General features: G+C 44.1%; 1 protein-coding gene across 17 annotated transcripts in view; it reads right to left on the bottom strand.

The window, feature by feature from the left end:
• The window catches only part of ncor1 (nuclear receptor corepressor 1), a 489,622-nt gene that overhangs the window by 282,810 nt on the left and 191,675 nt on the right, over positions 1-15,137 (bottom strand). For all 17 annotated transcript variants that reach the window (XM_068010846.1, XM_068010851.1, XM_068010848.1 and 14 more), the window contains 2 exons: positions 8,668-8,798; positions 1,406-1,593 (listed from right to left, as the gene is read on the bottom strand). In XM_068010846.1, coding sequence (XP_067866947.1) covers positions 1,406-1,593; positions 8,668-8,798 — 319 coding nt within the window. The remainder of the gene's footprint in view (positions 1-1,405; positions 1,594-8,667; positions 8,799-15,137) is intronic.

Raw genomic sequence — 15,137 nt, 5'->3', positions numbered from 1 at the left:
GGGTCTGGACAGAGTAGATAGGGAGAAGCTGTTCCCATTGGCAGAAGGATCCAGAACCAGAGGACTCCAAGGAGAACAGCCCCAGCTTCTCCAATTTATCCACGTAACTGAATTCCCTCATCCCTGGAACCATCCTCACAAATCTTGTCTGCACCCTCTCTAAAGCCTACTCATCTTTCCTGAAGTGCGGTGCCCAGAATTGGATACAATACTCCAGCTGAGGTGAACCAGTGTTTTATAAAGGTTTATCATTACTTCCTTGCTTTTGTACTCTATGCCACCATTTATAAAGCCCCGGATCCCACATGCCCTTCTAATTACTTTCTTTACCTGCCCTGCCGTCTTCAACAATTTGTGAACATACACCCATAAGATTCCTGCACTCCTTTTAGAATTGCACCCTTTATTTTATATTGCCTCTCTTCGTTCCTCCGACCAAATTTGCTGACAAGTCTATTACGTAGCACTTTATCAAACACCTTTCGGAAGTCCATGTACACTACATCAAATGCATGACCGCCATCAACCCTCTGTTACCTCATCAAAAAACTCAATCAAATTAGTTGAACAGGATTTTCCTTTAACAAATCCATGCTGGCTTTCCTTAATTAATCCACATTTGTCCAAGTGACTGTTAAATTTGTCCCGCAGCATCATTTCTAAAAGCTTTCCCACCACTGAGGTTAAACTGACTGGCCAGCAGTTGTTGGGATTATCCTTACACTCTTATTTTTCAGGAATCATGGTCTTCCACTGCTGTTTCAGAGCTAGCACTCTACGATTCAGTCAGCTGTTTTCTGAAAACTATAACACTGTGGTCTTGCTAATTTGATACTCAATTTCCTAAAACTTAATCCAAGTTTAAAAAAAAGTCAATGGAATGATCAGGGCTGAAAGGGTCCCCCGGACTAAGACTTAGCAGCTAACTCTGCAAACTCAAAGAATAATGCTACATGAGCAACAAACTGTAACATTACAATGCACACACAGTCTCCAGAACCAAGCTTCACATTAAACACAATCATTACCTGTAGAAAAATATCTACTCATGACCTGGCACTGCCTGTTGTGCTGCTTCCTCAGTCAGTGACAGAGGTTTTGCAACAGCAGATAAATCAATATTTACAAGTTCATTGGCCTGTGTGTCCAAAGCAAAGTGAAAATGCTTCTTAATTAGATCACAGGTTTTCTTACTACTTGAACTCACTGGGAGTTAGTTAAGTACCATCAGATCACTATTCATTGGGGCCACGGATAGTCAGACCTTTTGATAAGGTCAAAGATTGTGAAACAAATAAATCTAACAGAGGGAAAGAAATCTAAAAGCTGCAGTTTACAGTTTTGCAACTGGCATCGAGAAGAATACGAGGGTATTTCACCTCTGCTTGTGGGAGGTAGTACGCACCAAGTTCAGGTGGAGGAGGGGGGTTGGGTGGCTCCTCAGTGATCGCTTCTTTTGCCATGGATCTCAGGATCCTGCCTTTCCGCCTCCCCTGACTGTTTGCAGTTTTTCGCCCTCGTGGAGCAGACTGTTCCTTTTCTTCAGGCTCCTCTCCTGCAGTATCTGGTTTGTCCTTTTCTTTGACAGTTTCCCTAAGATGACACAAACAGGACAACTGGATTTGAACAACATGTTACAGCGAATATGTTGCATGCTAAGTTTTGCTCGCCACTTTAACTTTGTAAACTCCAGCTGCCTCTACTTTCTGGACATTGCAGTTGCACAAGTTTTCTTAGCTACAGCCTTATCCGTAAAACATGGCAAACCCGAGGGTGGCAGATCAGATTAGCAGCCAACACTATCTTGCACAAACACAGCCAAGCAGCATGAATTCTCTTACCTGCTCAGGGAGGTACCAGAAGCAGCAAGGTGACAGTTTAAGTGTCTCACCTACAATCATATTTTAAAATAAGCAGCAGGGCCAGGAACAATGATTTGCCCAGTCATAAAAGAGACAATGCAATCATTACAAAAGACTTAACAGGCTTTAGATGGAGTCAGTTAGCTTTGACTAAACTTTAAATTAAAACAAGAAAAAGGGAGCATACAATGAGTGTTACCATGAGCTACAGGATGTTTCACAGGAAGTGAGGTCAAACACTACACAGCTTCCACTCTCTCACAATTTCAATTGTATTGTCGAAAACATTATTCCCTTTGTAAACAAACCAATGCTACACACTTTCATATCAATCACAACCCAAATAGTGTGGTCCTCTAGGATGTGATCCAGAGAACAAAAACAATGCATTAACAAAATTCCACTCTTTAAAAGTTATACAGTATCTCTGATGTTCCAGCCTGCCCTCCCCATGGGTACTGTCAGTTTGAATTGGAGCCTCACTCAAGCTGCCAGGTGAAATTATGCTGCTCACCATGAAACTGTCACAACCAGTTCTGCGCAGAAGCACACCTCTTGTCTGATGACCAGAGCGGTTATCAATGGCAGCCCCAGAACAAATTACAGCCATAAAGAATTCAATGCCCAAATTATCCTATCCTTTCATGCGTGGAAATCTTGCTATGCCTTTTCTACCTGGTTATGAAGTGCTCAGCTTACTTACTATAGCTATAGTTTCCCTCATTCTTTAAAAGAAGCCTTCACATGGACACATATCAAGAGGCAGTCTAATGGTTACAAAAGCTGGTGTCACAGTAGCCTCGTCATCTTACAGCCTCTAATGCACAGAAGGCCTTGGACTGGTAATCCAAAATACTCTTTTTGAAAGAAAGCAGCAAAGAAACCAAGCTTATAAGACATGCATATAAAGAAAAGGGGGCTCCGTGCCTCAAATCAGAGAAAGAAGTGAAGACCAAGAATGGAAGAAAGCCTCATATGCAGCAATCTCAAAAGAACGAGCAAGACCGTAGCATAGGTGCAGAAGGAGCTTCTGAATGGGTTAAACATTCATAGCAAAAATAATCTAACTCGGAGTTGAATTTAGAAGCACAAAAGCAAGAACCACCTTTGGCTATACCAGAGGTTTCCAGCACTGAAAGCCATTCTACCCATCATTTCAGCGCCAGACTTTGCTCATCTAATTTTACTGTTCTTTTCTTTCCTCAGAGCCATTATCTCATCCTTAAACATTTGAAGCAGAGAAATTTATCAAATTTTTCCTTAGAAGATGGAAGGCTCTCTGCATCACCTACTCCCTGTTCTAATAACAGTGTAAAGAAATTTCTCGTAAACCTTTTCTTCAGCCAGTGACTATTATCCCAAGTAACTACCTCAACAAGAGAAAATTGCCTTTTTCTTATTACTACCTAGTCAAAACACTTCATAGTTAAAAAAAAAAATCCTCTTAACTTTCACTGGTCCAGTGGAAATACGAAACTATTGGCGATCCCACGCAGGCGATCATGATTGTCTTCTGTGAGTCGGAAGATGGCTGATGAGGCCAATTTGGGATCTACAGGCTTTATGGCACGTAGGGCATTTGTTGTCATGTGAAATGTCTGGTCATGTATTATTAGTTCGGCTCTTGGCTTGTTCTTTTCGCAGCTCTCGCTTTTCCTCTTCATTCTGTCGTCATTAGGTCTCAAAATACTTGGATCATTCCCACAGACTCTGCCTCCATGTGGTTCGATCCATGGCGATCCAGGGCAACATCAACAACTCTACATAGCATTTTTGACTTGACAAAGGCCTTCAACTCTGTAAATCATGAGGCACTCTAAGATTCTGCTGAAGTATGGATGGCCTCCAAAATTTGTCACCATCCCTCGCCTGCTTTACGATGGTATGTGAGCGGTGACCCTTAGCAACGGATCCATTACAGACCTCTTTGAGGTTAAAAGGGGAATTAAACAAGGTTGTATCATTGCACCAACTCGTCTTGATATTCCTAGCAGCCATGCTCCGTCTGACTAGAGACGAGCTCCCCGCTGGAGTGCAGCTTATTTATCAAATGGACGGTAAACTATTTAATCTCAAGTGACACCAATCAAAAACTAAGACCACCTGATTTCAGTCACTGAGCTCCAATACACTGGTGACACTGTAGTAAATGCTGTGTCAGAAACGGATCTTTAGAGAATCGTCGATGTATTTACTGAAAAGATGGGACTTACACTGAACAGTCGGAAGACCAAAGTCCTCCATCAGCAAGTTCCAAATGCACACGCCCCAGCCCCAGTGATTAGAATTCATGATCAGTGCCTGGAAAATGTGGAACACTTCCAGTATCTTGGAAGTTACCTTTCACAGAAGGCTGACATGGACGAAAAAGGAAGATAGCAAATGTGGTACCATTATTCAAGAAGGGTGGCAGGGATAAACCAGGTAATTACAGGCCGGTGAATCTATCAGTGGTCGGGAAACTATTGGAAAAAATTCTGAGGAACAGGATTAACCTCTACTTGGAGAGGCAGGGATTAATCAGGGATAGTCAGCATGACTTTGTCAGGGGGAGATCGTGTCTAACTAACCTGATTGAATTTTTCGAGGCGGTGACTAGATGTGTAGAGGAGGGTAAAGCAGTTGATGTCGTCTACATGGACTTCAGAAAGGCTTTTGATAAGGTCCCGCATGGGAGATTGGTTATGATCTTAAGAGCCCATGGGACCCAGGGCAATTTGGCAAATTGGATCCAAAATTGGCTTAGCGGCAGGAGGCAGAGGGTGATGGTCGAGGGTTGTTTTTGCGAGTGGAAGCCTGTGACCTGTGGTGTGTCACAGGAATTGGTGCAGGGACTCATACGGTTTGTAGAGTACAATAATGATTTAGATGTGAATATAGGAGGTATGATAAGTAAGGTCACAGGTGACACATACATTGGTGGTGTCGTAAGTAGTGAGGAGGAAAGTCTTAGGTTACAAGACAATATAGATGGGCTGGTGAGATGGGCAGAGCAGTGGCAAATGGAATTTAATCCTGAGAAGTGCGAGGGGATGTATTTTGGGAGGATTAACAAGGCAAGGGAATATACAATGGATGGTAGGACCTGAGGAAGTACAGAAGGTCAGAGGGATCTTGGTGCACTTGTCCACAGATCACGAAAGGCAGCAGCACAGGTAGATAAGGTGGTTAGGAAGGCATATGGGATACTTGACTTTATTAGCCAAGGCACAGAATATAAGAGCAGGGAGGTTATGATGGAGCTGTATAAAACGCTAGTTAGGCCACAGCTGGAGTACTGTGTACAGTTCTGGGTACCACACTATAGGAAGGATGTGATTGCACTGGAGAGGGTGCAGAGGAGATTCACCAGGATGTTACCTGGGCTGGAGCATTTCAGCTATGAAGAGACTGAAAAGGGTAGGGTTCTTTTCCTTAGAGCAGAGAAGGCTGAGGGAAGATATGATTGAGGAATACAAAATTATGAGGGGCAATGACAGGATAGATAGGAAGAAACTTTTTCCCTTAGTGGAGGGGTCAAGAACCAGGCGGCATAGATTTAAGGTAAGGGGCAGGAGGTTTAGAGGGGATTTGAGGAAAACTTTTTTCACTCAGAGGGTGGTTGGAATCTGGAATGCACTGCCTGAAGTGGTGGTAGAGGCAGGAACCCTCAACATTTAAGAAGTATTTAGAGGAGCACTTGAAACGCCACAGCATACAAGGCTACAGGCCAAGTGCTGGAAAATGGGATTAGAGTAGTTAGGTGCTTGATGGCCAGCACAGACAAGATGGGCCGAAGGGCCTGTTTCTGTGCTGTATAACTCTATGACTCTATATTTAGCAATGACGAGGGCAAGGATAAATTTAAACGAAAATTTTGGGGTCCGAGACGAACCTGCATTATACGGAGTTCCGTGCTATAGCAAATTGCGTTCTAGTGGGGCCCCAGTGTGTTATGTTTATGTAGAATATGGATAAAAAGCAAAGAAGTTACATCACTCCAAGCAGAATGGTCGCCCGTGCAACAACACTACCAGAACTTCTTACCCACAGCTGTCACAAAAGTTTCTCAATTCGCTTGAAAAAGCCCTTCACAACACTCCTGCAGGGGATGCAGAAACCACGTAGGCCCACACCAGAGATGGTGTCTATGACTCAGCAATGACCACCATTGGCAAATGTGAGCAGAATGCAGACTGGTTTAAATCTCACCTTGAAGAGATGGAACCTGTCATAGCCGCTAAGCTCATTGCACTGCTGAACTACAAGAAAGCCCCCAGCGAGTTAACATCCTTAGCACTTAAAGCCGCCAGAAGCACCGCGCAAAGAACAGCCAGGCGTTGTGCAAACGACTACTGGCAACACCTGTACAGTTGCATTCAGCAGGCCTCCGACACCGGAAACATCAGAAGAATGTATGATGGCATTAAGAAAGCTTTTGGGACAACCATCAAGAAGATCGCCCCCCTCAAGTCTAAATCAGGGGAAACGATCACTGACCAAAGCAAGCAAATGGACCGCTGGGTGGAGCACTACCTAGAACTGAACTCCAGGGAAAATGATGTCACTAATACCGCCCTCAATGCAGCCCAGTCTCTGCCAGTCATGTATAAACTGGACGAACAGCCAACAAAATCAGAGCTCAGTAACGCCATCAATTCTCTAGCCAGTGGAAAAGCCCCTGGAAAGGACGGCATTACCCCGAAATAATCAAGTGTGCCAAGCCTGCTATACTCTCAGCACTCCATGAACTGCTTTGCCTGTGCTGGGATGAGGGAGCAGTACCACAGGACATGCGCGATGCCAATATCATCACCCTCTATAAGAACAGGTGTGACAAGGGTGACTGCAACAACTACCGTGGAAACTCCCTGCTCAGCACAGTGGGCCGTTTCCACGTGAGCCATTTTAAACAGACTCCAGAAACTGGCTGAGCATATTTACCCTGAGGCACAGTGTGGCTTTCGAGCAGAGATCGACCATTGACATGCTGTTCTCCCTTTGCTAGCCACAGGAGAAATGCCGCGAACAACAGATGCCCCTCTACATTGCCTTCATAGATCTCACCAAAGACTTTGACCTCGTCAGCAGACGTGGTCGCTTCAGACCACTAGCAAAGATCGGATGTCCACCAAAGCTACTAAGTATCCTCACCTCGTTCCATGACAATATGAAAGGCACAATTCAGCATAACGGTGCCTCATCAGACCCCTTTCCCATCCTGAGTGGTGTGAAACAGGGCTGTGTTCTCGTACCCACACTGTTTGGGATCTTCTTCTCACTGCTGCTCTCTCACGCAGGAGTTTTCCTCCACACAAGATCAGATGGCAGGTTGTTCAACCTTGCCCGTCTTAGAGCTAAGACCAAAGTACGGAAAGTCCTCATCAGGGAACTCCTCTTTGCTGACAATGCTGCATTAACATCCCACACCGAAGAGTGACTGCAGAGACTCATCGACAGGATTGCAGCTGCCTGCAACAAATTTGGCCTAACCATCAGTTTCATGGGACCGGACGTCAGAAATGCTCCATCCATCAATATCGGCAACCACACTCTGGAAGTGGTTCAAGAGTTCACCGAACTAGGCTCAACCATCACCAGTAACTTGTCTCTTGATGCAGAAATCAAGAAGCGCATGGGAAAGGCTTCCACTGCTATGTCCAGACTGGCCAAGAGAGTGTGGGAAAATGGCGCACTGACACGGAACACAAAAGTCCGAGTGTTTCAAGCCTGTGTCCTCAGTACCTTGTTTTACGGCAGCGAGGCCTGGACAACGTATGTAAGCCAAGAGCAATGTTTCAACGCATTCCATCCTCGCTGTCTCCGGAGAATCCTTGGCATCAGGTGGCAGGACCGTATCTCCAATGCAGAAGTCCTTGAGGCAGCCAACATCCCCAACAGGGCGGCACAGTGGCGCAGTGGTTAGCACTGCAGCCTCACAGCTCCAGCGACCCGGGTTCAATTCTGGGTACTGCCTGTGTGGAGTTTGCAAGTTCTCCCTGTGTCTGCGTGGGTTTCCTCCGGGTGCTCCGGTTTCCTCCCACATGCCAAAGACTTGCAGGTTGATAGGTTAATTGGCCATTATAAGTTGCCCCTAGTATAGGTAGGTGGTAGGGAAATATAGGGACAGGTGGGGATGTGGTAGGAATATGGGATTAGTGTAGGATTAGCATAAATGGGTGGTTGATGGTCGGCACAGACTCGGTGGGCCGAAGGGCCTGTTTCAGTGCTGTATCTCTAAACTAAAACTAAACATATACGGCCTACGGAGCCAGCGGTGCTTGAGATGGCTTGGCCACGTGAGCCGCATGGAAGATGGCAGGATCCCCAAGGATGTATTGTACAGTGAGCTCGTCACTGGTATCAGACTCACCGGCCGTCCATGTCTCCGCTTTAAAGACGTTTGCAAACGTGACATGAGGTCCTACGACATTGATCACAAGTCGTGGGAGCCAGTTGCCAGCAATAGCCAGAGCTGGCGGACAGCTATAAAGGCGGGGCTGAAGAGAAACAAGTCGAAGAGACTCAACAGTTGGCAGGAAAAGAGACAGCAGTGTAAAGAGAGAGCCAACTGTGTAACAGCCCCGACAACCAACTTTACCTGCAGCGCCTGTGGAAGAGTCTGTCACTCTAGAATTGGCCTTTATAGCCACTCCAGGCGCTTACCCATTGTCTCTCGAGACAAGGAGGCCAAAAAGGAAAGAAAAAAGGAAAGGATAGAAAGCATGCAGTGAATCGCATTCCAGTACCAGTGGTTCCCCGCAATGACTACACAACTGTGAGAATGACTAAGCTCCCATAGAGCGGTTCCAGTTAGTTTTCTTACTTTTGAGGTTCCTCCTTATCATCTTTCTCCTCTTCCTTCTTCTCGTCCTTTTCTTCTTTCTCTACTTTTTCAACTTTCTCCTCTTCTTTTTCAGCTTCTTTTTCTTCTTGTGAAGGGCGAGAAATTTGTTGCTGTAAAACAAAAGAGCAGTCGGTGTTTAAGCGAATCACAGAACCGTTACAAAGCAGAAGGCCATTTGGCCCAGCATGTCCGCACTGGCTCGCCAAAACAGCAATTCACTCAGTTCCATTCCTCTGCCTTCTCCCCATAACCCTGCACATTCTTCCTCTTCATTGAACTGTCTAATTCCCTTTTGAATGCTTCAATTATACCTGCCTCCACCACGTTCTCAAACAGTGCATTCCAGACCTTAACCACTTGCTGCGTGAAAAACATTTTCAGGTCACTTTTGTTTCTCTTATCAAATACTTTAAATCTGTGCCCTCTCATTCTTGATCCTTTCACGAGTGGGAACAGTTTCTCTCTACCTATTCTGCCCAGACCCCTCATGATTTTGAATACAGTGGCGCAGTGGTTAGCACCGCAGCCTCACAGCTCCAGGGACCCGGATTCAATTCTGGGTACTGCCTGTGCGGAGTTTGCAAGTTCTTCCTGTGACCGCGTGGGTTTTTGCCGGGTGCTCCGGTTTCCTCCCACCGCCAAAGACTTACAGGTGATAGGTAAATTGGCCATTGTAAATTGCCCCTAGTGTAGGTAGGTGGTAGGGAATATGGGATTACTGTAGGGTTAGTATAAATGGGTGGTTCTTGGTCGGCACAGACTCTGTGGGCCGAAGGGCCTGTTTCAGTGCTGTATCTCTAAACAAATAAAAAAAATTAAATAAACTCAGCCTTCTCTTCTCCAAGAGAAACAGTCCTAACTTCTCCAATCTATCTTCATAATTGAAATTCCCCATCTCTGGAATCATTCTCGTGAATCTTTTCTGTACTCTCTCCAATGCCCTCACGTCTTTAGGCAGGCATCAAGATCGGCGCAGGTTTAGAGGGCCGAATGGCCTGTTCCTGTGCTGTACTGTTCTTTGTCTTTCCTCAAGTGCGGCGCCCAGAACTGGACACAATACTCCAGTTGAGGCCGAACTAGTGTCTTATACAAGTTCAACATAACTTCCTTGCTGTTGTACTCTCTGCCCCTATTAATAAAGCTCAGGACACTATGATTTATTAACCGCTCTCTCAACTTTGGCTGCCACCTTCAATGACTTATGCACATATGTACCCAAGCCCCTCTGCTCCTACACCCCCTTTAGAATTGTACCCTTTATTCGATATTGTCTCTCCGTGTTCTTCCTACCAAAATGAATCACTTCACATTTCTCTGCATTGAACTCCGTCTGCTACCTTTCTGCCCATTCCACTAACTTGTCTATGTTCTTTTGAAGTTCTACACTATCCTCCTCACAGTTCACCATGCTTCCAAGTTTTGTATCATCTGCAAACTTTGAAATTGTGTCCTGTACACCAAGATCTAAGTCCTTAATATATATCAGGAAAAGGAAGGGTCCCATCACTGCTCCTTGTGGAACTCCACTACAAATCTTCCTCCAGCCCGAAAAACATTCATTAACCACTACTCGAAGAAAGGTTCCGAAGAAGGGTCACTGACCCGAAACGTTAACTCTGCTTCTCTTTCCACAGATGCTGCCAGACCTGCTGAGTGAATCCAGCATTTCTTGTTTTTGTTTGCATTAACCACTACTCTTTGTTTCCTGTCACTCAGCCAATTTCATATCCATGTTACTACCATCCCTTTTGTTCCATGAGCTACAAGTTTACTCACAAGTCTGTTGTGTGGTACTGTATCAAACACCTTTTGAAAGTCCATGTACACCACATCAACAGCATTGCCCTCATTAAGCCTCTCTGTTAGCTCCTCAAAAAACTCCAGCAAGTTAGTTAAACATGATGTTCCCTTAAGAAATCCATGCTGGCTTTCCTTAATTAACTTGCATTTGTCCATGTGACTATTGTTTTTGTCCCAAATTATTTCTTCTAGAAGTTTTTCCACTACTGAAGTTAAACTGACTGGCCTGTAATTGCTGGGCTTATCTTTACACTCTGATTTGAATAAGGGTGTAACGTTTTCAATTCTCCAGTCCTCTGGCACCACCACCAAGTCTAAGGAAAACTAAAAAATTATGGCCAGTGCCTCAGAGATTTCCACCCTCACTTCCCTCAGTATCTTGGACGCATCTCATCTGGTCCTGGTGCTTTACGCACTTTAAGTACTGACAGACTATCTAATACTTCATCCTGATCAATTTTAAATCCTTCTAGTCTCTGACTTACCTCCTCTTTCAACATTGCCTGGGTTGCTGCTTCTTCCTTGGTAAAGACAGATGTAAAGTATTCATTTAATACCTCAGCTATGCCTCTGCCTCCATGTGTAATTCCCCTTTCTGGCCCCTAATCGGCCCCACTCCTCCTTTTACCACCCTTTTACTATTTATATGCCTATAGAAAACTTTAGGATTTCCTTTAATGCTAGCTGCCAGTCTCTTTTCATGCTCTCTCTCTGATTCTCTTATTTGCTTTCTCACTTCCCCTCTGGACCTTCCATATTCAGCCTGGTTCTCAATAGTATTTTCTACCTGGCATCTGTCATAAGTACATTTTTTCTTCTTTATCTTAATCTCTACCTCTTTTGTCATCCAGGGAGCTATAGATGGGCTGGTAAGATGGGCGGAGCTGTGGCAAATGGAATTTATTCCTGAGAAGTGTGAGGTGATGCATTTTGGGAGGACTAACAAGGCAAGGGAATAGACAATGGATGGTAGGACCATGGGAAGTACAGAAGGTCGGGGGACCTTGGTGTACTTATCCATAGATCACTGAGGCAGCAGCACAGGTAGATAAGGTAGTTAGGAAGGTAAAGAATATAGGAGCAGGGAGGTTATGATGGAGCTGTATAAAATGCTAGTTAGGCCACAGCTGGTGTACTGTGTACAGTTCTGGGTACCACACTATAGAAAGGATGTGATTGCACTGGAGAGGGTGCAGAGGAGATTCACCAGGATGTTGCCTGGGCTGGAGCATTTCAGCTATGAAGAGAGACTGAAAAGGGTAGGATTCTTTTCCTCAGAACAGAGAAGGATGAGGGGGGACATGATTGAGGTATACAAAATTATGAGGGGCATTGATAGGTTAGATAGGAAGAAACTTTTGCCCTTAGCGGAGGGGTCAATAACCAGGGGGCACAGATTTAAGGTAATAGGGAAGGCGGTTTAGAGAGGATTTGAGGAAAAAAAATTTCACCCAGACGGTGGTTGGAATCTGGAATACACTGCTTGAAGGGGTGGTAGAGGCAGGAACCCTCATAACATTTAAGAAGTATTTAGATGAGCACTTGAAACGCCATAGCATACAAGGCTACGGGCCAAGTGCTGGAAAATGGGAATGGAATAGTTAGGTGCTTGATGGGCAGCACAGACACAATGGGCCGAAGGGCCTGTTTCTGTGCTGTATGACTCCCAAGAACCAGGTCTAGCAGTGCCTCCTTTCTCATTGGACTGGCAACATACTGTTGTAGAAAATTTTCCTGAACACACTCTAGGAACTCTTGCTCTTCACTGTCCTTTACATTACTATTATCCCAGGTCTATGTTTGGGTAATTAAGGTCCCCCATTGTAACTACCCTATAATTTTTGCATCTGTCTGTAATTTCCTTGCAAATTTGTTTCTCCACATCCTTCCCACTAGCTGGTGGTCTATAGACCAACACCGAGTGATGTAACCACATCTTTTTTGTTCCTTAGCTCTAGCCAAATTGATTCTGTCCTCGACCCCTCTGGGACATCTTTTTTCTCCAGCACTGCAATGTCCTCCTTTATCAATACTGTCACCTCTCCCCCTTTTTGCCCTTTCCTAGCATTCCTGAATACGTCGTATCCAGGAATATTTAACACCCAGTCCTGCCCTTCTTTGGGCCAGGTCTCTGTTATAGCCACAACATCATATTTGCACATGGCAATCTGCACCTGTACCTCACCAGTCTTATTAACCACACACTGTGCATTCACAGACATGCACATTAACCCTGATTCAGACTTGATTACTTTCTCCCTTACTCTGACCTCACCTAATCTACTCTCGCAGATAGCCTGTGAACATTAAACATTTAAGTATTCTCAAAAGCTGAATTTCTTCCTGCTAACTGAAAACAAACTAACAGCTGTTGCTTTCCAGTGTTGCCATACTCATGTGCATTGTGCCAAAATATTACCTGCTAAAGTTATTTATAGGTTTTTGAAGTTTCTTAGACCTATGTAAGCCCCTTATTCTCCTAGTAGAAGGTCATAGAAACGTCAGTAAAATATCCCAACACCAGAGCTCTGTACCAAGAAATCTGAGACAGGGTAAATTCCCTGGGTTGAAGGCCCCTTGCTTTAACTTCCAAATATCATCTACCATCGGTGGAAAAATGTACCCTTATTGCAGAGAATGTTTATTTGTACAGTAAATGAAACCATGTACTAGTAAGAGAACAAATGATCAGACATTGGGAGGCCTCAGCACCTCTATGCTGTAGACATCCCATTTGAAAACCTATGGTTTTAATGAAGGTCACTCTGCAGGTGCTCAAACTCCATCTGCCAACTGTATCTCACTGTGATGTGCTTTGAGACATTTCGATGAGATACTGTTCTATATAAAGACACACATTCATTTGTAAAAATATTCAAATGCACCTCCCTAACATTCTCCTGTCGGTACCAAATGCTATCCAGCCCATTTCAAGCCCTGGGTTTTGCCTCAGATATTCATATGAACTATTACATAGCCTATTGGTCATGGTTAATGCATAAAATGGATGTGCCTCAGTTGCAGGAGGGGAATACATCCAAATTTTGAAGAGACAAAAACATAGAAAAAATGGAACTCGAATCAGAAATTGTGTATAGATATTATTGCATTTCCTCTCCCTATTTTGCTTATTCAGTTAGGCAACCTGCTCCTTAGTTTCACGTCAGTGTCACTGATCATAGGACAGTGCACAAAACAGACAGTACGGATAAATGGGCCATTTTCAGGTTGACAGGTTGTTACTAATGTGGTGCTGCAAGGATCAGTGCTGGGGCCTCAGCTATTTACAATCTATATTAATGATTTAGATGAAGGGACCAAGTGTAAATTACTTGAGTTTGCTGGCAACACAAAGCTATATGGAAATGTAAGCTGTGAGGAAGACACAAGGAGTCTGCAAAGGGATTATAGATAGGTTAAATGAGTCGTCAAGAAGGTGGAAGATGGAGTATAATGTAGGGAAATGTGACGTTATACACTTTGGTTGTAAGAATAGAAAAGAATATTTTTAAAAAGGCATGAAACTTTTAAATAAAAGCAAAATACTGCGGATGCTGGAAATCTGAAACAAAAACAAGAAATGCTGGATTCACTCAGCAGGTCTGGCAGCATCTGTGGAAAGAGAAGCAGAGTTAACGTTTCAGGTCAGTGACCCTTCTTCGGAACTTTTAAATGTTAATGTTCAGAGGAAATTGGGTATCCTTGTACAAGAAGGAAGGGAGGAAGAATGTGGAGAGGTAATATCAAATAAAGGATACAATTCTAAAAGGGGTACAAAAGCAGAGGGACCTGGAGGTGCATGTGCACAAATCATTGAAGGTGGCAGGGCAGGTTGAGAAAGCAGTTAAAAAGGCATATGGGATTCTGGGCTTTATAAATAGAAGCATAGAGTACAAAAGCCAGGAAGTTATGAACCTTTATTTTAAAAAAAATGGTTCAGCCACAACTAAGGTATTGTGGTAATTCTGGGAACTACACTTTAGGAAGGATATGAAGGCATTAAAACAGGGTACAGAAAAGATTTACAAGGATGATTCCAAGGATGAGGAACTTCAGTTACAAGGATAGACTGGATACACTGGAGAGGCTGGGGTTCTTCTCTGTAAAGAAGAAAAGGTAGAGAGGAAATTTGATAGAAGTGTTCAATATCATGAGGGATCCGGGTAGATAGAGAGAAACTGTTCCCATTGGCAGCAGAGTCGAGAACCAGATAACCCGATTTAAGGTCAACAGCCAAAGAACCAGAGGCGATATGAAGAAAAACTTAATGCAAGTGGTTGGGGCATTTGACAATTATTCAAACAACAAAACTGCAGGCTACAGGGAAAAGGTGGGAGTATGGGATGCGTTGCTCTTGCAGAGAGATGGCACAGACAAGACGGGCCAAAAGGCTTCTTTCTATGAAGAAACACAGAAAATTAACATGTAGGTTCAGCAAACAATTAGGAAAGAAAATGTTGTGTTGGCCTTAATTGCAAAGGATTTGGAGTACAAGAGTAAGGAAATCTTGCTGAAATTGTACAGGTCATTGGTGAGGCTACACTTGGAGCACAGCAGACAGTTTTGGTGCCCATACCAAAGGAAGGATCTAATTGCTTTAGAGGGGGTGTAACAAAGGTTCACTACATTGATTCCTTGGATGAGAGGGA

This window comes from Heterodontus francisci, chromosome 30 (assembly GCF_036365525.1).
Source record: "Heterodontus francisci isolate sHetFra1 chromosome 30, sHetFra1.hap1, whole genome shotgun sequence".
NCBI lineage: Eukaryota > Metazoa > Chordata > Chondrichthyes > Heterodontiformes > Heterodontidae > Heterodontus > Heterodontus francisci.
Note: the sequence above shows the minus strand (reverse complement) of the source record. Positions and strands in the feature narration are given on the sequence as shown.